The sequence below is a fragment of the Scomber scombrus genome, chromosome 11 (assembly GCF_963691925.1).
Source record: "Scomber scombrus chromosome 11, fScoSco1.1, whole genome shotgun sequence".
Classification (NCBI taxonomy): domain Eukaryota; kingdom Metazoa; phylum Chordata; class Actinopteri; order Scombriformes; family Scombridae; genus Scomber; species Scomber scombrus.
In genome coordinates this window covers 28,789,616-28,815,143 of record NC_084980.1, presented here as the reverse complement: position 1 = coordinate 28,815,143, position 25,528 = coordinate 28,789,616, and the positions used below count along the sequence as shown (strand labels likewise).

At 40.0% G+C, this 25,528-nt stretch overlaps 5 protein-coding genes across 5 annotated transcripts in view; all 5 read left to right on the top strand.

Annotated features, from left to right (window-relative positions):
* LOC133991110 (tripartite motif-containing protein 16-like) overlaps positions 1-25,528 on the top strand; it is a 32,796-nt gene that overhangs the window by 7,107 nt on the left and 161 nt on the right. The gene's annotated exons all lie outside the window — the stretch shown is intronic.
* LOC133991136 (tripartite motif-containing protein 16-like) lies at positions 948-2,636 on the top strand. The gene has a single exon (XM_062429608.1). The coding sequence runs from the start codon at positions 963-965 to the stop codon at positions 2,634-2,636; it is 1,674 nt and encodes a 557-aa protein (XP_062285592.1). The 5' UTR covers positions 948-962.
* Positions 4,007-10,941, top strand: LOC133990119 (uncharacterized). The gene is made up of 3 exons (XM_062428294.1): positions 4,007-5,672; positions 6,791-6,813; positions 7,754-10,941. Exons 1-3 carry the CDS (start codon positions 4,007-4,009, stop codon positions 9,503-9,505), a joined length of 3,441 nt encoding a protein of 1,146 aa, XP_062284278.1. The 3' UTR covers positions 9,506-10,941.
* LOC133990116 (E3 ubiquitin/ISG15 ligase TRIM25-like) lies at positions 12,180-18,072 on the top strand. Its single transcript, XM_062428293.1, has 3 exons — positions 12,180-13,594; positions 13,676-13,845; positions 16,336-18,072. Exons 1-3 carry the CDS (start codon positions 12,180-12,182, stop codon positions 18,039-18,041), a joined length of 3,291 nt encoding a protein of 1,096 aa, XP_062284277.1. The 3' UTR covers positions 18,042-18,072.
* LOC133990359 (tripartite motif-containing protein 16-like) lies at positions 23,412-25,097 on the top strand. Its single transcript, XM_062428644.1, has one exon. It carries the CDS (start codon positions 23,424-23,426, stop codon positions 25,095-25,097), a length of 1,674 nt encoding a protein of 557 aa, XP_062284628.1. The 5' UTR covers positions 23,412-23,423.

Genomic DNA, 25,528 nt, shown 5'->3' with positions numbered 1-25,528 from the left:
TCTGACAGCTGTGATAGATTTATTACAACATCACAGGTAAAGTTACTCCACCTTTTCTGGTACAGAAATAATTTAGAAATCATTTAATCATAAAAAAGTGAAAAGCTGTATTCAGTCTAATCAGAATCAACATCAGGAGAACTTAAAAATTTTCATCATAGTTTTAAGACATTAGATTTGCAACAGTTTTATTTTCATTTGAACGAAAACAAACATTACACACATTAAGAAACTTTGAGATCAGTTTTTAATAATTAACTTCGAATGAATTCAGCCTTTAAAGTTAAACATAAACTTAATTGATCACTTTTTATCTCTCTGCTGTTTTCTGCTGTACCTCAGTATCATCTATTCTATCTGTTCTGTCTCATCTGACATCAGGTCTGTTGTGAAGTAAAGCTATAAACAGATCAGCTGTGTTACTTGTGGACAGGTATGAGCAGTGACAGGAAGCAGCCAGCAGGTGGAAGCACATAATCATAACAGTAGTGGGATAGTCATGAAAACAGATTGATATGACAGCGTGTGATTGGTTGACCTTGAGGGAGACTGGTGTGTAGTCCATATATGTTGATCTGTTTTTCATCATCACCCCAGCATGAAAATTAAAAATATGTTAAACTTTAACAAAGAAGAGTTTCCTGTGTAATAAATGTGAAGACTTTCCAAACATATCTTCATTCTTCATCTATTGTGTTTAAAATGTTGTATTTAAGAAAAAGTTGAGCTGGATTTTAAGAGAATGCAGTAATTCAGAGAAATTGGGTCATCTGTACTACTTTAACACCAGAAAGCAGTGTTAAACTGACAGAGGTTGATAACTCTTCCCTCTTCTACCTGCTGTCAAACACAACTCCAGCTCCACCGCACCCGTCCTTGTTCCCTCCCCTTAGATCAGAGCTCAACCTTGTTTCACTTCTCAGGAAGTGAAACTCACACAGTCATTGTTACTGAGAGCTGAAATGGCGCAGCAAGGAGCTCAGTTAGACCGAGAAAACTTTTGTTGTTCGATCTGTTTGGATCCACTGAAGGATCCGGTCACTATTCCCTGTGGACACAGCTACTGCATGAGCTGCATTAACAACTTCTGGGATGGAGAGGATGACAAGAAAATATACAGTTGTCCTCAGTGCAGACAGACCTTCACACCGAGGCCTGTCCTAATGAAAAACACCATGTTTGCAGCTTTAGTGGAGCAGCTGAAGAAGACTGGACTCCAAGCTGCTGCTGCTGCTGATCTCTGCTATGCTGGACCTGAAGATGTGGCCTGTGATGTCTGCACTGGGAGGAAGCTGAAAGCCTTCAAGTCCTGTCTAGTGTGTCTGGCCTCTTACTGTGAGAATCACCTCCAGCCTCATTATGAATCACCTACATTTAAAAAACACAAGCTGGTCGACCCCTCCAAGAAGCTCCAGGAGAACATCTGCTCTCGTCATGATGAGGTGATGAAGATGTTCTGCCGTACTGATCAGCAGAGTATCTGTTATCTCTGCTCTGTGGATGAGCATAAAGGCCACGACACAGTCTCAGCTGCCGTAGAAAGGACTGAGAGGCAGAGAGAGCTCGAGGTGAGTCGACTAAACATCCAGCAGAGAATCCAGGACAGAGAGAAAGATGTGAAGCTGCTTCATCAGGAGGTGGAGGCCGTCAGTCGCTCTGCTGATAAAGCAGTGGAGGACAGTGAGAAGATCTTCACTGAGCTGATCCGTCTCCTCCAGAAAAGAAGCTCTGATGTGAAGCAGCAGATCAGATCCCAGCAGGAAACTGAAGTGAGTCGAGTCAAAGAGCTTCAGGAGAAGCTGCAGCAGGAGATCACTGAGCTGAAGAGGAAAGACGCTGAACTGAAGCAGCTCTCACACACAGAGGATCACAACCAGTTTCTACACAACTACCCCTCAGTGTCACGACTCAGTGAACCTACAGACTCATCCAGCATCAATATCCATCCTCTGAGATACTTTGAGGATGTGACAGCAGCTGTGTCAGAGCTCAGAGATAAACTACAGGACATCCTGAGGGACAAATGGACAAACATCTCACTGACAGAGACTAAAGTGGACGTTTTACTGTCAGAACCAGAGCCCACGACGAGAGCTGGCTTCTTAAAATATTCATGTGAAATCACTCTGGATCCAAACACTGCATACATGAAGCTGTTATTATCTGAGGGGAACAGAAAAGTAGAAGTAATGAAACAACAACAGTCTTTTTCTCATCATCCAGACAGATTCACTGTATGGTATCAGGTCCTGAGTAGCGAGAATCTGACTGGACGTTGTTACTGGGAGGTGGAGTGGAGAGGAGGAGTTCGTATAGCAATCGCACACAAGAATATCAGCAGAGCAGGAGGCATAAATGAATGTGTATTTGGATTCAATGAGAAATCTTGGGCTTTAAGATGTGACACTAACAGTTATGAATTCTGGTTCAACAGTGTTAAAACTCCCGTCTCCGGTCCTCGTTCCTCCAGAATAGGAGTGTACCTGGATCACAGAGCAGGTATTCTGTCCTTCTACAGCGTCTCTGAAACCATGACTCTCCTCCACAGAGTCCAGACCACATTCACTCAGCCTCTCTATGCTGGAGTTAAGCTTAATTGTGTTGGAGACACATCTAGGTTCTGTAAACTCAAATAGGCAGAAGTCATTTCAGACTTCATGTGTCAGATTCTGTGTTGTAATTCTTCTGTTTTTTTGTTACCATGTTTCTGAACTGCACAGAGATCAGCTGTAAATCAAACTGTTGTCATCACTTCTTTTCTTTTCCTTGAAGTCACTTTTTCCTGTGTGTGTTCTGTCCATGGAGGCCATCACTGCTCATGATGATGTTTTTAATCTTCACTGACATTTCTTCAGATCACAATAAATGTATTTTTCTAAATTTGAGAAAATTAGCAGAACTTCCTTCATCATAGATATTTACTCTCATCACTTTATACATTTGTACAGCAAAAAAAACAACTGTAATTATCCTGATAATAATCAATAAGCAGATCATTTATTATGTTGTTGTACATAGCTGCATTTCTAATTGATGGTTTTGTTTTTTTTCATGAATTTGAAAACTAAATCATTAAACTAGAGTCATTTTACACACTTTACTGAATGGATGTGTGCACAAATTGAAGGTTGAAATAATGAATAAAGCAGTTTCTCAAGAATGAACAAAGTATTCACTTCTGTCTTCATTTCAGGATCTCATTAAAAGCTTATGGAAAAAATGTGAAACTAATATGAGAGTTTATTTTAGGCAGTTTACCTCCTGACAAACCACAAAGTACAGAGTTTATCTTTATCAGTTTCTGAACTTTCAGGTTAATCATTAAAACAGCTTCGTCATGAAGAAATGAGCAGAGTTTTCTATCACTTGTTGCTTTTAAAGAAAAAGATTTTATTTGTACATTCAAGTCAATAAAGAAGATTCTGTACTCGGGCCTGAAAAAAAAAGAAATAATGAAAATTAATTTGATTAAATTTGGATGTGAAGACGTTTTTTAAGGCCTAGCTCTGTCACTTCACAGTCAGACGGTTCTTGGTTGTAAAGTTTTAAACCAGATTTCATTAAAACATCTCGTGACTCATTTTGTTCTGGGTTTAATCTCTCAGTCCACAAATTGTCTGATGTGCTGAAGAGTTTCTGTAATTTATGCTTAAATGAGCACAAAGAAATGCAACTAAAACTGTCATGATTAGATGTGATTGATTTATTTTAAGAGAGTACAGTAATTCAAAGAAATAGTCATTTAGATCGCTCCCAAATTCTCAAGATTACTTTGACACCAGAAAGCAGGTGAGCAGTGTTTTCAAATGAGACATGAGCCTAATTGCGTACCAAGGGTTAAACTCAGAGCTTGATAACTCCTCCCTTTTCTACCTGCTCTCAAACACAACTCCAGCTGCACCACATACGTCATTGTTCCCTTGTTCCCTCCCCTTAGATCAGAGCTCAACCTTGTTTCACTTCTCAGAAAGTGAAACTGAGACAGTCATTGTTACTGAGAGCTGAAATGGCGCAGCACGGAGTTCAGCTCAACAGAGAAAACTTTTCTTGTTCGATCTGTCTGGATCCACTGAAGGATCCGGTGACTATTCCCTGTGGACACAGCTACTGCATGAGCTGTATTAACAACTTCTGGGATGGAAAGGATGAGAAGGAAATCTACAGCTGTCCTCAGTGCAGACAGACCTTCACACCGAGGCCTGTCCTGATGAAAAGTACTATGTTAGCAGCTTTAGTGGAGCAGCTGAAGAAGACTGCACTCCAAGCTGCTGCTGCTGATCTCTACTATGCTGGACCTGAAGATGTGGTCTGTGATGTCTGCACTGGGAGGAAACTGAAAGCATTCAAGTCCTGTTTGCAGTGTCTGGCCTCTTACTGTGAGAATCACCTCCAGCATCATTATGATGTTGCTCCATTAAAAAAACACAAGCTGGTCGACCCCTCCAAGAAGCTCCAGGAGAACATCTGCTCTCGTCATGATGAGGTGATGAAGATGTTCTGCCGTACTGATCAGCAGATTATCTGTTATCTCTGCCCTGTGGATGAACATAAAGGCCACGACACAGTCTCAGCTGCCGTAGAAAGGACTGAGAGGCAGAGAGAGCTCGAGGTGAGTCGACTAAACATCCAGCAGAGAATCCAGGACAGAGAGAAAGATGTGAAGCTGCTTCAACAGGAGGTGGAGGCCGTCAGTCGCTCTGCTGATAAAGCAGTAAAGGACAGTGAGAAGATCTTCACTGAGCTGATCCGTCTCCTCCAGAAAAGAAGCTCTGATGTGAAGCAGCAGATCAGATCCCAGCAGGAAACTGAAGTGAGTGGAGTCAAAGAGCTTCAGGAGAAGCTGCAGCAGGAGATCACTGAGCTGAAGAGGAAAGACGCTGAACTGAAGCAGCTCTCACACACAGAGGATCACAACCAGTTTCTACACAACTACCCCTCAGTGTCACAACTCAGTGAACCTACAGAGTCATCCAGCATCAATATCCGTCCTCTGAGATACTTTGAGGATGTGACAGCAGCTGTGTCAGAGCTCAGAGATAAACTACAGGACATCCTGAAGGAGGAATGGACAAACATCTCACTGACAGTGACTGAAGTGGACGTTTTACTGTCAGATTCAAAAGCAGAGCCCAAGACCAGAGCTGGATTCTTACAATATTCACATGAAATCACTCTGGATCCAAACACAGTAAACTCCTGGCTGGTACTATCTGAGGGGAACAGAAAAGTAGAACGAATGAGACAACAACAGTCTTATTCTCATCATCCAGACAGATTCACTGTTCAGCGTCAGGTCCTGAGTAGAGAGAGTCTGACTGGACGTGGTTACTGGGAGGTGGAGTGGAGAGGAGGAAGAGTTCGTATAGCAGTCGCATACAAGAATATTAACAGACAAGGAAGCTCAAATGAAAGTCTACTTGGATATAATGACAAATCTTGGGCTTTAAGATGTGACACTAACAGTTATGAATTCTGGTTCAACAACATCTCAACTCCCCTCTCAGGTCCTCATTCCTCCAGACTAGGAGTGTACCTGGATCACAGTGCAGGTATTCTGTCCTTCTACAGCGTCTCTGAAACCATGACTCTCCTCCACAGAGTCCAGACCACATTCACTCATCCTCTCTATGCTGGATTTCGGCTTATAGATGATGGAGCCACAATAGAGTTCTGTAAACTCAAATAGACTTTGTGTGTCAGATACTGTGTTGTAATTTATTATTTTGTTTCCATGTTTTTGAACTGCAAAGAGATCAGCTGCCAAACTGTTGTCATCACTTCCCCCCCCCCCCCATTTGTTATATTAATGTTCTGAGTTTCTTTGAAAATTAAGTTTCTCCTGTGTGTTTCTGTCCATGGAGGCCATCACTGCTCATGATGATGTTTTTAACCCTCACTGACATTTTTTCAGATGAAAATTTAAACTTCTTTGTTTTATATGTGAGATTCATGTTTGCATTGATGTATTTGTGTGATGTTGTTCTTCTTCTTCCTTTGTGAATACATAAAGAAATGTTTCTATAACTATAATCATCTTGATCATTAACAAGGAGGTCATTTTTTATTATGTTGTACATAGCTGACATTCTGGGTTAAACTAATTGATTGTTTGGTTGAAATGAATCTGAACATGAAATCATTAAACAAGAGTCATTTAACAGACTTTACTGATTGGATGTGTCAACAAAGTGTAGTCTTACATTATGAATAAAACAGTTTCTCAAGAAAGTCGAAATTATTATTTTCTTAATTAATTTCAGGATCTCATTACAAGCTTGTTGAGAAAATATAAATCTAATATGATAGTTTATATGAGGCAGTTTACCTCCTGACAAACCATAAAGTACATAATTCATCTTTGTCGGTCTTTGAACTTTCAGGTTAATCATTAAAACAGCTTTGTCACAAAGAAATGAGCAGAGCTTTCTATCACGTGTTGCTTTTAACGAACAGGATTTTATTTGTACATTCAGTCAATAGAGAAGATTTTGTTCTCAGCCATGAAAAAAAATAAAATACATTTGATTAAATTTGGATGTGAAGACGTTTTATTAAGGCCTAGCTCTGTCATCTCACATTCAGACTGTTCTGGGTTGTAAAGTTTTAAACCAGATTTCATTAAAACCTCTTGTGACTCATTTTGTTCTAGGTTTAATCTCTCAGTCCACAAACTGTCTGATGTGTTGAAGAGATTCTGTTATTTATGCTTAATTAAGAACAAAGAAATGCATCTAAAACTGTCACTATTACTGTTTCTGACAGCTGTGATTGATTTATTACAACAACACAGGTAAAGTTACTCCACCTTTTCTGGTACAGAAATAATTTAATCATAAAAAAGTGAAAAGCTGTATTCAGTCTAATCAGAATCAACATCAGGAGAACTTAAAAATTTTCATCATAGTTTTAAGACATTAGATTTGCAACAGTTTTATTTTCATTTGAACGAAAACAAACATTACATACATTAAGAAACTGAGATCAGTTTTTAATAATTAACTTCGAATGAATTCAGCCTTGAAATTCAAACATAAACTTAATTGATCACTTTTTATCTCTCAGCTGTTTTCTGCTGTACCTCAGTATCATCTATTCTATCTGTTCTGTCTCATCTGACATCAGGTCTGTTGTGAAGTGAAGCTATAAACAGATCAGCTGTGTTACTTGTGGACAGGTATGAGCAGTGACAGAAAGCAGCCAGCAGGTGGCAGCACATCATCATAACAGTAGTGGGATAGTCATGAAAACAGATTGATATGACAGCGTGTGATTGGTAGAATCTAAGGAAGCATGGTGTGTAGTCCATATATGTTGATCTGTCTTTCATCATCAACCCAGCATGAAAATTAAAAGATGTTTAACTTTAACAAAGCAGAGTTTCATGTGTAATAAATGTGAGGCTTTCCCAAACATGTCTTCATTCTTTCTCTATGGTGTTTGAAATGTTGTATTTAAGAAACAGTTGAAGTGAGCTGGATTTTAGGAGATGCAGTACAGTATCTCTACTACTTTGACACCAGAAAGCAGGTGAGCAGTGTTTTCAAATGAGACATGAGCCTTATTGTGTAAAAACGGTTAAACACACACAGCTTGATAACTCCTCCCTCTTCTTCCTGCTCTCAAACACAACAAGCTCTGATTGGTCCACATATTTCCTTTTCCCTCCCCTTCAGATCTACAGTTTGAAGATGGGTGTAACCAACATGTGGTGAGCTGCCAGCCTACATTTACTGAAGCAGCACATGCTGTTTAGATCGGAGCTCAAACTAGTTTCACTTCTCAGAAAGTGAAACTCAGACAGTCATTGTTACTGAGAGCTGAAATGGCGCAGCAAGGAGCTCAGCTGGACCGAGAAAACTTTTCTTGTTCAATCTGTCTGGATCTACTGAAGGATCCGGTGACTATTCCCTGTGGACACAGCTACTGCATGAGCTGTATTAACAACTTCTGGGATAAAGATGATGAAAAGGAAATCTACAGCTGTCCTCAGTGCAGACAGACATTCACACCGAGGCCTGTCCTGGTGAAAAACACCATGTTTGCAGCTTTAGTGGAGCAGCTGAAGAAGACTGGACTCCAAGCTGCTCCTGCTGATCTCTGCTATGCTGGACCTGAAGATGTGGCCTGTGATTTCTGCACTGGGAGGAAGCTGAAAGCCCTCAAGTCCTGTCTGGTATGTCTGGCTTCTTACTGTGAGAAACATCTCCAGCCTCATTATGAATCACCTACATTCAAAAAACACAAGTTGGTCGGCCCCTCGCAGAAGCTCCAGGAGAACATCTGCTCTCGTCATGATGAGGTGATGAAGATGTTCTGCCGTACTGATCAGCAAATTATCTGTTATCTCTGCCCTGTGGATGAACATAAAGGCCACGACACAGTCTCAGCTGCAGTAGAAAGGACTGAGAGGCAGAGAGAGCTCGAGGTGAGTCGACTAAACATCCAGCAGAGAATCCAGGACAGAATGAAAGATGTGAAGCTGCTTCAACAGGAGGTGGAGGCCGTCAGTCTCTCTGCTGATAAAGCAGTGGAGGACAGTGAGAAGATCTTCACTGAGCTGATCCATCACCTCCAGAAAAGAAGCTCTGATGCAAAGCAGCAGATCAGATCCCAGCAGGAAGCTGAAGTGAGTCGAGTCAAAGAGCTTCAGGAGAAGCTGCAGAAGGAGATCACTGAGCTGAAGAGGAAAGACGCTGAACTGAAGCAGCTCTCACACACAGAGGATCACAACCAGTTTCTACACAACTACCCCTCACTGTCACAACTCAGTGAACCTACAGACTCATCCAGCATCGATATCTGTCCTCTGAGATACTTTGAGGATGTGACAGCAGCTGTGTCAGAGCTCAGAGATAAACTACAGGACATCCTGAAGGAGGAATGGACAAACATCTCACTGACAGTCACTGATGTGGACGTTTTACTGTCAGAATCAAAAACAGAGCCCAAGACCAGAGCTGAGTTCTTAAATTATTCACATGAAATCACTCTGGATCCAAACACAGCACACACACATCTGTTATTATCTGAGGGGGACAGAAATGTGAAACTAATGAGTCAACAACAGTCTTATTCTAGTCATCCAGACAGATTCACTGGATGTTATCAGGTCCTGAGTAGAGAGAGTCTGACTGGACGTTGTTACTGTGAGGTGGAGAGGAGAGGAGGAGGAGTTCGTGTAGCAGTCGCATACAAGAATATCAGCAGAGCAGGAGGTACAAATGAATGTGGATTTGGACTCAATGACAAATCTTGGGCTTTAAGATGTGATGATAACAGTTATGAATTCTGGTTCAACAATATTAAAACTCCTGTCTCAGGTCCTTGTTCCACCAGAGTCGGAGTGTACCTGGATCACAGAGCCGGTATTCTGTCCTTCTACAGCGTCTCTGAAACCATGACTTTCCTCCACAGAGTACAGACCACATTCACTCAACCTCTCTATGCTGGACTTCGGCTTGGTCATTCTTATGGAGACACAGCTGAGTTCTGTAAACTCAAATAGACAGAAGCCATTTCAAACTTCATGTATCAGATTCCGTGTGGTAATTTTTTTTTTTTGTCTGCATGTTTCCGAACTGCACATCAACACCTCTTTTCTTTTGTTCCGTTGATGTATTGAGTTTCTTTAAATGTCAGTTTTTCCTGTGTTTTTTCCACGGAGGCTATCACTGCTCATAAAGTTTTTAATCTTCACTGAGGTTTATCCAGATGAAAATTTCTGTTCTAAATTTGAATTTCATGTTTGTATTGATGTATTTGGTGTTGTTTCTTGATATTACAAATTAGCAGATCTTCGTTCATCGTAAATATTTTGTTCTAGTCATTTAGTAGATTCATAAAGAACTGTAAAATAAAACTAATAATCCTGATAATGGTTAATAAGGAGATTGTTTATTATGTTCTTGTACATAGCTGACATTCTGTGTTAAACTAAATGATTGTGTGGGTGAAGTGTATCTGAACATGAAATCATTGAACAAGAGCCATTTAACAGACTGATTGGATGTTTGGAAGTTTATCTCAAGAATGAATAAAATATTTTTTTCTGTGTTCATTTCAGGATCTCATTCAAAGTTTGTAGAGTAAATATGAAACTCATGAGAATTTATTTGATCGTGTCTTCCTCCTGACAAACCACAAAGTACATAGATCATGTTTGTTCTGTCTCTGAACTTTCAGGTTAATCATTAAAACAGCATCGTCATAGAGAAATGAGAAAGGTTTTCTATAAAATGATGCTGTTAATGAAAAAGATTTTATTCGTACGCTCAGTCAATGAAGAGGATTTTTTTACTCAGGCCTAAAAAAATTGAAGAAATAATAAGAAATGATTTGATTAATTTGACATTTTGTTGAGTTCTCCTGACACACATAATACACTTTATTTACTGAACATCTCTTAATCTCTCAAACCAAAAACTGTCTGCTGTGCTGAAGTTTATGTTATTTATGCTTAATTGAGAACAAAGAAATGCATCTAAAACGGTCATGATTCAACCCTAACAGCTGTGATTGATTTATTGCAACTTCACAAGTAAAATTACTCCACCTTTTCTAGTACAAGAGTAATTCATGATCATGTTATCATAAAAAGGTGAAAAAGCTGCATTCAGTCTTATCAGAATCATCATCAGAAAAACTTGACATTTTCATTCTAGTTTTAAGATATTAACATTTGTGTTGATACCTGCTGTTTTTCTGCTAATCTCCTTTATAATGTTATTGTTTGTTAAGCATCCACATCATAACAAAGTAAAGAGCAGGGATGTGGCTTAAAGACAAACCTGAGTTTGGCTTCATCAGTTGCCGACTTTCAGCCAGTTTGTGGCTCAGAGACACAAATTTTTGTGTGGAACAGGAAACAGGAGAAGTTGTGATGTTTAGTATCCTCACATTGGTCCAATTCCTGATGTTTCATCAGGACTGACTGACAGAAATCAGCTCTTGTGAACATAAAGAAACACAGATGTTAACAGCTGTACTGAAACACAAAACAAATTTGCAATATGTGTACTTATGTATTTATTGACGCAACAGGTAGCATTGCATCATTTATTATTGTGCAAACGTGCAATTCTGTCATTTATATTGTATAATGGTTGTGCAAATGTGCAACTTTACGTTTACTTTCTTTGTTCTTTTTAACTATGGCGGCAGCTGTCTCAGCACTCAGAGTCCAAGACAAATTTCCCTTCAGGGACAATAAAGTAACGGGGAAAAAAAGAAAGAAAAAAAAGTCAACACAACAAGAGTCCAAACAGGTCAAATATCAGCTTCTTACCTGCACAGGTGAAACAGAAATAGGATCCCACTAAAGATTTAGATTCAATTCATGAAGGCCAACACACATCAGTTAATAGTTACAACCAGTAAATATGCAGCTCTCTTTAAAAACTAAAATCACCCTTATTTCTCAGACTGAGAAGTCACAAAAATACTGCTTCGGTACCTCAAGAAGGTACGGTCTCATCTGTCATCAGGTCTGTTATGAAGTGAAGCTATAAACAGATCAGCTGGGTTAGGGTTTGGTCCTGTGGACAGTGACAGGAAGCAGCCAGCAGGTGGCAGCACATCATCATAACAGTAGTGGGATAGTCATGAAAACAGATTGATATGACAGCGTGTGATTGGTTGACCCTGAGGGAGAATGGTGTGTAGTCCATACATATTGATCTGTTTTTCATCATCAACCTAGCATGAAAATTAAAAAATGTTTAACTTTAACACAGGATAGTTCAAGTGTAATACATGTGAGGATTCTTCCAAACATGAAGTGAGCTGGATTTTAGGAGAATACACTACTTTAGAGAAACTCAGAGTCATCTGTAGATCACTCCCAATTTCCCAAGATTATTTAAGCACCGGAAAACAAGTGAGCAGTGTTTTCAAATGAGACCTCATTGTGGAAAAGGAGTTAAATACACAGTATCTCTCACTGGCCACTCCTTTTCCTTGTTGATAACTCCTCCCTCTACTCTCATAACACAACAAACTCCACTCTGTCCACATATTTCCTTGTTCCCTCCCCTTCAGAACTACAATTTGAAGATGGGTGTAACCAACACGTGGTGAGCTGCCAGCCTACATTTAGTGAAGCAGCTGTTTAGATCAGAGATCAAACTAGTTTCACTTCTCAGGAAGTGAAACTCAGACAGTCGTTTTTACTGAGGGCTGAAATGGCGCAGCAAGGAACTCAGCTAGACCGAGAAAACTTTTCTTGTTCAATCTGTCTGGATCTACTGAAGGATCCAGTGACTATTCCCTGTGGACACAGCTACTGCATGAGCTGTATTAAAAACTTCTGGGATGAAGAGGATAAGAAGGAAATCTACAGCTGCCCTCAGTGCAGACAGACCTTCACACCGAGGCCTGTCCTAATGAAAAACACCATGTTTGCAGCTTTAGTGGAGCAGCTGAAGAAGACTGGACTCCAAGCTGCTGCTACTGATCTCTGCTATGCTGGACCTGAAGATGTGGCCTGTGATTTCTGCACTGGGAAGAAGTTCAAAGCCTTAAAGTCCTGTTTGGTGTGTCTCGTCTCATATTGTGAGAAACACCTCCAGCCTCATTATGAATCAACAAATTTTAAGAAACACAAGCTGGTCGACCCCTCAGAGAAGCTCCAGGAGAACATCTGCTCTCGTCATGATGAGGTGATGAAGATGTTCTGCCGCACTGATCAGCAGATTATCTGTTATCTCTGCTCTGTGGATGAACATAAAGGCCACGACACAGTCTCAGCTGCAGCAGAAAGGACTGAGAGGCAGAGAGAGCTCGAGGTGAGTCGACTAAACGTCCAGCAGAGAATCCAGGACAGAGAGAAAGATGTGAATCTACTTCAACAGGAGGTGGAGGCCGTCAGTCTCTCTGCTGATAAAGCAGTGGAGGACAGTGAGAAGATCTTCACTCAGCTGATCCATCTCCTCCAGAAAAGAAGCTCTGATGTGAAGCAGCAGATCAGATCCCAGCAGGAAACTGAAGTGAGTCGAGTCAAAGAGCTTCAGGAGAAGCTGCAGCAGGAGATCACTGAGCTGAAGAGGAAAGATGCTGAACTGAAGCAGCTCTCACACACAGAGGATCACAACCAGTTTCTACAAAACTACCCCTCAGTGTCACAACTCAGTGAACCTACAGACTCATCCAGCATCAATATCCGTCCTCTGAAATACTTTGAGGATGTGACAGCAGCTGTGTCAGAGCTCAGAGATAAACTACAGGACATCATGAAGGATGAATGGACAAACATCTCACTGACAGTGACTGAAGTGGACGTTTTACTGTCCAATTCAAAATCAGAGCCCAAGACCAGAGCTGGATTCTTAAAATATTCATGTGTAATCACACTGGATCCAAATACTGCATACACAAGCGTGTTATTACACGAGGGTAACAGAAAAGCAGAAGTAATGGCACAACAACAGTCTTATTCTCATCACCCAGAAAGATTCACTAATTATAATCAGGTGCTTAGTAGAGAGAGTCTGACTGGACGTGGTTACTGGGAGGTGGAGTGGAGAGGAAGTAGAATTCGTGTAGCAGTCGCATACAAGAATATCAGCGGAGCAGGAGGTACAAATGAATGTCTATTTGGAAACAATGACAAATCTTGGGTTTTAAGATGTGACACTAACAGTTATGAATTCTGGTTCAACAATATTAAAACTCCCGTCTCAGGTCCTCGTTCCTCCAGACTAGGAGTGTACCTGGATCACAGAGCAGGTATTCTGTCCTTCTACAGCGTCTCTGAAACCATGACTCTCCTCCACAGAGTCCAGACCACATTCACTCAGCCTCTCTATGCTGGAGTTTGGCTTAATTCTGTTGGAGACACAGCTGATTTCTGTAAACTCAAATAGAGAGAAGTCATCAAAGACTTCATGTGTCAGATTCTGTGTTGTAACTCTTCATTTTTTTGTCTCCATGTTTCTGAACTGCACAAAGATCAGCTGTCAAATGGTTGTCAATACTTTTTTCCCTTTAATTTGTTTTGGTCTGTTAATGTTTTGCATATCTTTAAAATTCACTTTTTCACTTTTTACCAATGGAGGCTATCACTGATCATGATGACGTTGTCCTTGTTCTAAATGTTAGTTTCATTTTTGTATTGATGTATTTGTTTTGTGTTGTTTCTTAAACAGAAGAAATAACTGAACTTTCTTCATCATTGATATTTTGTTCTCATTTAGTAAATTTATAAAGAATTGTAAAAAAAAAAAAATGTTTAAAAACCCAACTAATTATCCTGATAATAGTCAATAAGGAGATTGTTTATTATGTTCATATACATAGCTGAATTTCTGTGTTAAACTAAGTGATTGTGTGCTTGAAATGAATCTAAACATGAAATCATTGAAAAAGAGTCATTTAACAGGTTTTTACTGATTGGATGTGTGAACAAATTGATGGTTTAAATAATAAATAAAGTACTTTACCTCAAGAATGAACAAAGTATTTTCTTCTGTCTTCATTTCAGAGCTTATTCAAGCTGGTGGAGAAAATATGAAACTAATATTTAAGTTTATTTGAAGCTGTTTTCCTCCTGACAAACCACAAAGTACAGAGTTTATTTTTGTCGGTCTTTGAACTTTGAGGTTAATCGTTAAAACAGCTTTGGCACAAAGAAATGAGCAGAGTTTTTTATCACTTGTTGCTTTTAAGAAACTAAAAATTAAAAGGAAACAAATAAGAATTAATTGGATTAAATTTGGATGTGCAGACGTTTTATTAAAGCCTAGCTCTGCCACCTCACAGTCAGACGGTTCTGCACATTAACACACATTAAGAGTTGTGTTAACACCTGCTGTTTTTCTGCTTATCTCCTTTATCATATTACTCTTTGTAAAGCATCCACATCAAGAGCAGTGTAGCGACTACTTTTCCAAAAGGCCACTGAGAGACTTAGTAGGCTCTTATCTGTGACACGTCCACGAAATCATACTAAAGTCCAGATGATGTTTTTACTGCAGTTTATTTGAATGAAAAATCAAAAAGGTACTGACAAGCAGCTGTTCCACAAACATATAAAAAACCCTGATGTGACCCGACTGTGAGAATAAAGTGATGAAAAACGATGGTGATGATGATGACAATGGTGACGGTCAACAGAAAATATCGGAACTCTACTAACTCCCTTTGTCCAAATCTCCCGCCGCCAACCAAGTGAACAGGTAAAATAAGGGGAAACCACACCCATGTGTCAATCACTGCATGTGACGCAATACGTGCAGCTGAAGCAAATATAAACATAAACAAAACATATTTTGGCTCCTACAAGCAGTGATGTGGCTAAAAGACAAACCTGAGTTTGGCTTCATCAGTTCCCGACTTTCAGCCAGTTTTTGGCTCAGAGACACAGAGGTGTTTGTGCTAACAGGAAACAGGAGAAGTTGTGATGTTCACTATCCTCACATTGGTCCAATTCCTGATTCATCAGGACTGACAGAAAGAAATCAGCTCCTGTGAACAGAAAGACACCCAGATGTTAACAGCTGGACTGACACACAAAACAAGTCAACACAACAAGAGTCCAAACAGGTCAAATATTACTTACACAGGTGAAGCAGAAATAGGATCCCACTATTTAGATTTAGATTCAATTCATGGAGGCCAACACACATCAGTTAATAGATTCAACCAGTAAATATTCAGCTCTCTTTAAAAACCAGAATCATCCTAATTTCTCAGACTGTGAGAAGTCATAAACATACTGCTTCTGTACCTCACTATCATCTGTTCTGTCTCATCTGTCATCAAGTTGTGAAGTGAAGCTATAAACAGGCCAGCAGGTGGCAGCACATCATCATAACAGTAGTGGGATAGTCATGAAAACAGATTGGTATGACAGCGTGTGATTGGTTGACCCTGAAGGAGACTGGTGTGCAGTCCATACATGTTGGTCTGTTTTTCATCATCAACCCATCATGGAAATTAAAGATGTCTCACGTTAACAAAGAAGAGTTTCCTGTGAAATAAATGTGAAGATTTTCCAAACATGAAGTGAGCTGGATTTTAGGACAAACAGTGCTTTAGAGAAACTGGGAGTCATCTGTAGTTCACTCCCACATTCCCATGATTATTTTGATACCAGAAAGCAGGTGAGCTGTGTTTTCAAATGAGACATGAGCCTCATTGTGTAAAAAGGGTTAAACACAGTATCTCTTTCAGGCCACTCCTCTTCCTTGTTGATAACCTTTCCCTCTTCTTCCTGCTCTCAAAAACAACAAGCTGCACTTTGTCCACATATTTCCTTGTTCCCTCCCCTTCAGATCTGCAGTTTGAAGATAGGTGTAACCAACAGTGAGCTGTCAGCCAACATTTACTGAAGTAACACAGGCTGCTTCGAGAGAGGCTTACTGAGAGCCAGAATGGCGCAGCAAGGTGTTAATCTGGACCAAAAAACCTTTTCTTGTTCGATCTGTTTGGATCTACTGAAGGATCCAGTGGCTATTCCCTGTGGACACAGCTACTGCATGAGCTGTATTAACAACTTCTGGGATGAAGGGGATAAGAAGGAAATCTACAGCTGTCCTCAGTGCAGACAGACATTCACACAGAGGCCTGTCCTGATGAAAAACACCATGTTAGCAGTTTTGGTGGAGCAGCTGAAGAAGACTGGACTCCAAGCTGCTCCTGCTGATCTCTGCTATGCTGGACCTGACGATGTGGCCTGTGATGTCTGCACTTGGAGGAAGCTGAAAGCCCTCAAGTCCTGTCTGGTATGTCTGGCATCTTATTGTGAGAATCACCTCCAGCCTCATTATGAATCACCGACATTCAAAAAACACAAACTGGTCGATCCCTCGGAGAAGCTACAGGAGAACATCTGCTCTCGTCATGATGAGGTGATGAAGATGTTCTGTCGTACTGATCAGCAGAGTATCTGTTATCTCTGCCCTGTGGATGAACATAAAGGCCATGACACAGTCTCAGCTGCAGCAGAAAGGACTGAGAGGCAAGGCGAGCTCGAGGTGAGTCGACTAAACATCCAGCAGAGAATCCAGGACAGAGAGAAAGATGTGAAGCTGCTTCAACAGGAGGTGGAGGCCGTCAGTCTCTCTGCTGATAAAGCAGTGGAGGACAGTGAGAAAATCTTCACTGAGCTGATCCGTCTCCTCCAGAAAAGAAGCTCTGATGTGAAGCAGCAGATCAGATCCCAGCAGGAAACTGAAGTGAGTCGAGTCAAAGAGCTTCAGGAGAAGCTGCAGCAGGAGATCACTGAGCTGAAGAGGAAAGACGCTGAACTGAAGCAGCTCTCACACACAGAGGATCACAAGCAGTTTCTACACAACTACCCCTCAGTGTCACAACTCAGTGAACCTACAGAATCATCCAGCATCAATATCTGTCCTCTGAGATACTTTGAGGATGTGACAGCAACTGTGTCAGAGCTCAGAGATAAACTACAGGACATCCTGAAGGAGGAATGGACAAACATATCACTGACTGTGACTGAAGTGGACGTTTTACTGTCACAAACAGAGCCCAAGATCAGAGCTGGATTCATAAAATATCCATGTGAAATTTCACTGGATCCAAACACAGCAAACACATGGCTGTTATTATCAGAGGGGAACAGAAAAGTAGAACGAATGAGACAAAAACAGTCTTATTCTAGTCACACAGACAGATTCACTGATCATTATCAGGTCCTGAGTAGAGAGAGTCTGACTGGACGTTGTTACTGGGAGGTGGAGTGGAGAGGGAGAGGAGTTGGTGTAGCAGTCACATACAAGAATATCAGGAGAGCAGGAGTTGCAAATGAAGGTCTATTTGGATACAATGACAAATCTTGGGCTTTAAGATGTGACAATAACAGTTCTAAATTTTTGTTCAACAACATCTCAACTCCCGTCTCAGGTCCTGGTTCCTCCAGACTAGGAGTGTACCTGGATCACAGAGCAGGTATTCTGTCCTTCTACAGCGTCTCTGAAACCATGACTCTCCTCCACAGAGTCCAGACCACATTCACTCAGCCTCTCTATGCTGGAGTTTGGCTTAATTCTGTTGGAGACACAGCTGAGTTGTGTAAACTCAAATAGACAGAAGTCATTTCAGACTTCATGTGTCAGATTCTGTGTTGCAATTCTTAATTTTTTTGTCTCCATGTTTCTGAACTGCACAGAGATTAGCTGTCAAACTGTTGTCAACACTTCTTGTCTTTTAATTTAATTTGTTCTGTTTTCATTTTCTTCAAAATTCACTTTTTACTGTGTGTTTTTCCATGGAGGCTATCACTGCTCATGATCATGTTATTAACCCCCACTGACATTTCTTCAAATGAAAATGTGAACTTATTTCTAAATGTTAGCTTCGTGTTTGTATTGATGTATTTGTTTGCAGTTCTTCTTTCTTTGTAAATACATGTGTTATATAACTATAATCAACTTGATAATTCAAGAGGAGATCATTTATTATGCTTTTGTACATAGCTGACATTATGGGTTAAATTAATTGATTGTGTGGTTGAAATGAATCTGAACATGAAATCAAGATTTTTTTTTTCTTTCTTTTTAAGATTTTTTCTGGCATAGACACCTTTATTTAGCAGTAGATAGAGAGAGAGGGGGGGGTGTGACATGCAGCAAACGACCTCCGGCCAGGATTCGAACCGGGGTCGGCTGCGTATACTCAACCACCTGCCCGCCAAAAGCAGACATTTTAAACACCAGCTGATGCCAGCAACCCCCACCCCCAGCCCCGCCAGTTAGTAGTTAGGTTAGTATTAGACAATGCTCATCTCTTAAGTTTGTAAAATAAACGGCTACATTTTAAACTCATGTGGCCGCTGGGCTGGCCATTCATGGGACTGGGAGGAGTGTGCGTGGTAACACCACACAGTACATAGGTCACGTTTGTCAGTCAGTCTCTGAAATTTCAGGTTAATCATTAAAACATTTTATTAATACATTCAGTCAATAAGGAAGATTTTGTATACCTAAAGATATAATAATTCATATGATTAAATGCGGGTGTGAAAACTTCTTGTTGAGTCCTGAAACACATGTAACAAGAGATATGTATTGTCATGAACTTGAGGTATTTTAATTAGTTTTTAATTTAAGACAGAAATGCATCTAAAACTGTCAAAATTACTGTTTCTGATAGGTGTGATTGATTTATGGCATCATCACAGGTAAAGTTACTCCACCTATTGTAGTGCAGAAGTAATTTAGAAATCATTTAATCATAAAAAAGGGAAAAAGCTGCAGTCAATCTAATTAGAATCAACATCAGGAGAAGTTGACTTTTTCATTCTAGTTTTAAGATATTAAGATTTGTGTTGATACCTGCTGTTTTTCTGCTTATCTCCTTTATCATGTTACTGTTTGTTAAGCATCCACATCATAAAAAAGTAAAGAGCAGGGATTTGGCTAAAAGACAAACCTGAGTTTGGCTTCATCAGTTCCCGACTTTCAGCCAGTTTGTGGCTCAGAAAGACAAAGGAGAAGTTGTGATGTTCAGTATCCTCACATTGGTCCAATTCCTGATGTTACATCAGGACTGACAGAAATCAGCTCCTGTGAACAGAAAGACACGCAGATGTTAACAGCTGGACTAACACACAAAATAAGTCAACACAAAAAAAGTCCAAACTGGTCAAATATCAGCTTCTTACCTGCACAGGTGAAGCAGAAATAGGATCCCACTACAGATTTAGATTCAATTCATGAAGGCCAACACACATCAGTTAATAGTTACAACCAGTAAATATTCAGCTCTCTTTAAAAAACAGAATCAAACCTAATTTCTCAGACTGTGAGAAGTCATAAAAATACTGCTTCTGTACCTCAGTATCGTCTGTTCTGTCTCATCTGTTGTGAAGTGAAGCTATAAACAGACCAGCTGTGTTACCTGTGGACAGGTGTGAGCGGTGACAGGAAGTAGCCAGCAGGTGGCAGCACATCATCATAACAGTAGTGGGATAGTCATTAAAACTGACTGATATGACAGTATGTGATTGGTTGACCCTGAGGGAGAATGGTGTGTAGTCTATACATGTTCATTTGTTTTTCATCCTCAACCCAGCATGAAAATTAAAAGAGACAGACTGAAGCGGAGAAAAAATAATCCACAACAACTTCAAGTCACGAAAACTCTCAAATACCTAACTTTTAATTTAAATAATCACAACAAACACCTAAGAAATTACATACAGTATTTTAAAGTAATTTTACATTAATATTTATTTAATTAAGAAGCAAAATACAAACCAATGTGTTGGACCTGCAGTCGGTTGTCTTGGAGGTTACATGACGAAGCGGCTCAGTTTAACATTCAACAGTCACATTCACAAGTTATATAAATGTTACAGGCCTCAGACATGAGTTATCTGTGAAAAGATGAAGTGTCCGGTTTTATTGAGGAAAAGCAGAGACAGGAGAGGTTAGTTGTGTTCACTCAGCATGCTGTTCTCTGTCTTTATTGAAACAGACTTCATCTGTCTTGTCTCTTTAAAGTTTCTTTTCACAATAATCTTCAATTAAGCTCCACAATTCATCCATTCTCAATACTACATTGATGAACTGTCACAGGTTACTACTTCTACAAACCAATCTGCTCTTACATCTACCAGTAATAGTTTAGTTACCAAATATTGCTGTGACATTTTTGTGAACTTAAACACATTATTGTACTGCTGTTTATCAGCTTCCAAAATATACTTACTGGCATTAACTTTAACACTATTTTAAGCTTATTATATACAGCCTTTTCTGTCTTACTGCTTACATAAATACTTTTACAAAATACATTATAAACACATTTGGTCATCTGCATTACAACAAATATTAAATATTTTACCACATGAACATAGTGTGTTGACTTGAATGAGTGGCTATTAGCATCCTGACTCACTCTCTCATAACCTAAAGTTAACATTTCATTAAATTCGCACCCAGCAGCTATAAGCAGTTGTTTCAAGGCAGATATCCAGCAGATACAATACTAAACATTTAAAACACCGGTAGCTAGTTAGGCCACCATTTCGTGTCATTGTTTAATCATGGGGAACTAGCAAAACTCTTATGTTACTCCGTTTGAATTCAAAAAGTTTCTAACATAGTTTTCTACCTTAAACTCGATCTTAATCACATCAGAAAGGCTTGAATCGTCCTAAATGTTAAGTTTACACACATTACTAACCTGTTTTATACATGAAAATCAGAGACAGGAGACATCTGTGGAGTTCATTCAGCAGGCTGTTCTCTGTTAAAGGAATGGGGAATCTCAAGTTACAAGCTAACGGTCATTTTGGTGGATACTCCATCTAGTGGCGGAAGAGAAGAATTACACCCTACAAAATTAAGCTTAAACCCATAATAAAACCATGTGTAAATCTGGCCTTTTACACGTACAAAACACATAAAATAGCAATTCCAAACTAATAATTGTGACCATACATTTGTAGGTGTCACAAAAACTCTGATGTCACATTACTCAGTCATCATAGAGACCCATGTGTAGTAGCCTACAAGTTGCTTGTCAAATTGCACATTTACTAAGCTTGCTGCCCTTTCAGACCTCAACATTGAATAAAATCCTAATAATAATAATAGTAATAATAAACTTTACTTATAGAGCCCTTTTCAAAAATCCAAGTTACAAAGTGCTTGACAATGTAGGGTTCTACTGCACAATTTTCTGTAATATTAATTATTTTTTTCTTTGTCTTTGAGTTACCGTGGTTTGGGGAGGACTCTTACTGGTCGAGTAAAAGGCAGGCCTCATACCGTGAACACACCAAAGAGCGGCCAAAAGCGGCACACCATTCACATCAATGAGAAAGTCTGTCTTTTGACTGGTACTGTATCTGATGTTCTCTAAAGTGAGATAGGATGCCAAAGATACGTCATGATCCCACTAAACTTTGTTTTCAATGGAAAAGGAATTCTTCTAAATAATATTCTTGGTAAGAGATTATTTACACCACAGAGAGACACGTTGCTCTTTATGTTGCTCTGGTTTATTTGAGGAGTAAAAGGCTGCTCTGTCCTCTGTGGGTGCATCACAGACCGGGAGTGATCATGATGTCACCGACATAAACAGCCTGTTTCATCACATGTTTGTGAGGTTGGTTTAAAAAAATTATCCCACATCTCAGTTCAAAACTCACTGAGCAGACTGGAGATCTGTCCATACAGCTTCTGTTTCTGCACCTGTAAACTGTACATGTTGTTTTACAGTAGTCTATGTGATGTGCAGAAACAGTCACAATTAGTTTCGGGCAGGAATACATTTATTGAATCATATTTTGTCATTAAGGTCAGTTGTTTTAATGTCCCAGTTTCTTTGTGTTAGATGGAGTAGAGTTATCTTTTGACATCTTTTATAGGCCTAGTTATTAAGTTCTTGGTTTTATGAAAGTTTTTACTTCCTCTTAGGTACATAAGACCCTATTTCTCATTACCACACTGATTGATCCCAAACAGTGACACTAATCAGATGTCATTGTTTCTTTTTAAAAGTCCTCTCCTCTGAAGATGTTTACTTCCTCAGTTAGTTTCTTTAAGGGCACAAGAAGAAACAGCTGAACCATACTCAGTCGAAAGCAAAGTGTTTCATTTTTAAACAAGTGAATCCTGCGAGTCTGCATTGATTCAAAATTTAAGACCAACCTAAAAGGAAGGATCTGCAGGAACCCTGACATAAAATGAACATATTTCTAAATGAAAATGACCACTCATGTTTTTGGGTGGTGCTGTACGAGCTCCACTAACGTGTCTGATATGAAGTCCTGACATGACTCTTTGTCCGGCTCATCACCTGGGACCAGTTTGTTGTAGGAGACCTTAAAATGAGCTTTGCTCCAAGACAATACAGCTGCCAGGAACCTCTGAGCACACAAACCCATCCACCACATTAAGGAGACAATTCACAGAGGGGTCAAATGGTCTGTGCACTGACCGATGGATCAAAACTGAACATCTGAATAAAGCTTCTAATCAATTATCTTAAAACAGTTCTGGGATTAAATGCTAAAAAGACTCATGCTTAATATGAATTGATTAACATTTTGGCAAATTCAATATTTTACAAGAGTGTTTGATGTCTTCATTCTTAACCTATTGTGTTTGAAATGAATTTTTAAAAAGTTGAAGGGAATTGGATTTTAGGAGAATACAGTAATTCAGAGAAATAGGGAGTAATCTGTAGATCGCTCCCAAAGACATGAGCCTTGTGTAAAAAAGTATAAATTCACAGAGCCTCCCTCATCTTTCCTCTCTCAAACACAAGCTCCACTCTGTCCATATATTTCTTTGTTCCCTCCTCTTCAGATCTACAGTTTGAAAATGGGTGCAACCAATATGTGGTGAGCTGTCAGCTGACATTTACTAAAGAGGCACAGACTGTGTATATCAGAGCTCAACCTTTTTTCTCTTCTCAGAAAGTGAAACACACACGGTCATTGTGACAGAGCTGAAATGGCGCAGCAAGGAGCTCAGCTGGACCAAGAAAACTTTTCTTGTTCGATCTGTTTGGATCTACTGAAGGATCCGGTGACTATTCCCTGTGGACACAGCTACTGCATGAGGTGTATTAAATACTTCTGGGACGGAGAGGATAAGAAGGAAATCTACAGCTGCCCTCAGTGCAGCATGACCTTCACACAGAGGCCTGTCCTGATGAAAAACACCATGTTAGCAGCTTTAGTGGAGCAACTGAAGAAGACTGGACTCCAAGCTGCTCCTGCTGATCTCTGCTATGCTGAACCTGAAGATGTGGCCTGTGATGTCTGCACTGGGAGGACGCTGAAAGCCTTCAAGTCCTGTCTGGTGTGTCTCGTCTCATATTGTGAGAAACATCTCCAGCCTCATTATGAATCACCTACATTCAAGAAACACAAGTTGGTCGACCCCTCCAAGAAGCTCCAGGAGAACATCTGCTCTCGTCATGATGAGGTGATGAAGATGTTCTGCCGTACTGATCAGCAGAGTATCTGTTATCTCTGCTCTGTGGATGAACATAAATGCCACGACACAGTCTCAGCTGCAGCCGAAAGGACTGAGAGGCAAAGAGAGCTCGAGGTGAGTCGACTAAACATCCAGCAGAGAATCCAGGACAGAGAGAAAGATGTGAAGCTGCTTCAACAGGAGGTGGAGACCGTCAGTCGCTCTGCTGATAAAGCAGTGGAGGACAGTGAGAAGATCTTCACTCAGCTGATCCGTCTCATCCAGAAAAGAAGCTCTGACGTGAAGCAGCAGATCAGATCCCAGCAGGAAACTGAAGTGAGTGGAGTCAAAGAGCTTCAGGAGAAGCTGCAGCAGGAGATCACTGAGCTGAAGAGGAAAGATGCTGAACTGAAGCAGCTTTCACACACAGAGGATCACAACCAGTTTCTACACAACTACCCCTCAGTGTCACAACCCAGTGAACCTACAGAATCATCCAGCATCGATATCCGTCCTCTGAGATACTTTGAGGATGTGACAGCAGCTGTGTCAGAGCTCAGAGATAAACTACAGGACATCCTGAAGGAGGAATGGACAAACATCTCACTGACAGTGACTGAAGTGGACGTTTTATTGTCACAACCAGAGCCCAAGACCAGAGCTGGATTCTTACAATATTCATGTGAAATCACTCTAGATCCAAACACTGCATACATAAAGCTGTTATTATCTGAGGGGAACAGAAAAGCAAAACTAATGAGTCAACAACAGTCTTATTCAAGTCACCCAGATAGATTCACTGTATATGAACAGGTCCTGAGTAGAGAGAGTCTGACTTGCCGTTGTTACTGGGAGGTGGAGTGGAGCGGGTTAGGAGTTCGTGTAGCAGTCGCATACAAGAATATTAGCAGAGCAGGAGGTTCAAATGAATGTGGATTTGGAAGCAATGACAAATCTTGTGCTTTAAGATTTTACAATAATTGCTATACATTTTGGTTCAACAACATCTCAACTACCGTCTCAGGTCCTCGTTCCTCCAGACTAGGAGTGTACCTGGATCACAGAGCAGGTGTTCTGTCCTTCTACAGCGTCTCTGAAACCATGACGCTCCTCCACAGAGTCCAGACCACATTCACTCAGCCTCTCTATGCTGGAGTTTGGCTATTAGATTTTGGGGTCACATCCGAATTCTGTAAACTCAAATAGACAAATCTTTTCAGACTTCATGTGTCAGATTCTGTGTTGTAATTCTTCATTTTGTTTGTCTCAATGTTTCTAAACTGCACAGAGATCATCTGTCAAACTGTTGTCAACTCCTCTTTTCATTTGTTTTGTTGAGGTTTTGAGTTTCTTTAAATGTCACTTTTTCCTATGTGTTCTAATCCATAGAAGCTATCACTGCACATGATGATGCTTTTAACTTTCATTGACAGAATAAAATGTGAACTTCTCTTTTTTGTAAATGTTAGTTTCATGTTTGTACAGATATACTTGTTTGTTGTTGTTTCTTAAACAGAGAAAACAGCTGAACTTCCTTCACCATTGAATTTTAGTTCTTATCAATTTGTGAATTTGTAAAGAAATGTGTTATAAAACTAAGTATTCAGATAACAATCGATATGGAGATCATTAATTAT

What these genes read in the sequence shown, in the direction of transcription:
- LOC133991136 (XM_062429608.1), top strand. Translation starts at nt 963, where the DNA reads ATGGCGCAGCAAGGAGCTCAGTTAGACCGAGAAAACTTTTGTTGTTCG.
- LOC133990119 (XM_062428294.1), top strand. Translation starts at nt 4,007, where the DNA reads ATGGCGCAGCACGGAGTTCAGCTCAACAGAGAAAACTTTTCTTGTTCG. An exon ending in TGGAGCCACAATAGAGTTCT is followed by an intron (nt 5,673 to 6,790) that starts GTAAACTCAAAT and finishes ACAACAACACAG; the next exon opens with GTAAAGTTACTCCACCTTTT. An exon ending in AAGTTACTCCACCTTTTCTG is followed by an intron (nt 6,814 to 7,753) that starts GTACAGAAATAA and finishes CATGCTGTTTAG; the next exon opens with ATCGGAGCTCAAACTAGTTT.
- LOC133990116 (XM_062428293.1), top strand. Translation starts at nt 12,180, where the DNA reads ATGGCGCAGCAAGGAACTCAGCTAGACCGAGAAAACTTTTCTTGTTCA. An exon ending in ACAAATGAATGTCTATTTGG is followed by an intron (nt 13,595 to 13,675) that starts AAACAATGACAA and finishes AACTCCCGTCTC; the next exon opens with AGGTCCTCGTTCCTCCAGAC. An exon ending in TGGAGACACAGCTGATTTCT is followed by an intron (nt 13,846 to 16,335) that starts GTAAACTCAAAT and finishes GAAGTAACACAG; the next exon opens with GCTGCTTCGAGAGAGGCTTA.
- LOC133990359 (XM_062428644.1), top strand. Translation starts at nt 23,424, where the DNA reads ATGGCGCAGCAAGGAGCTCAGCTGGACCAAGAAAACTTTTCTTGTTCG.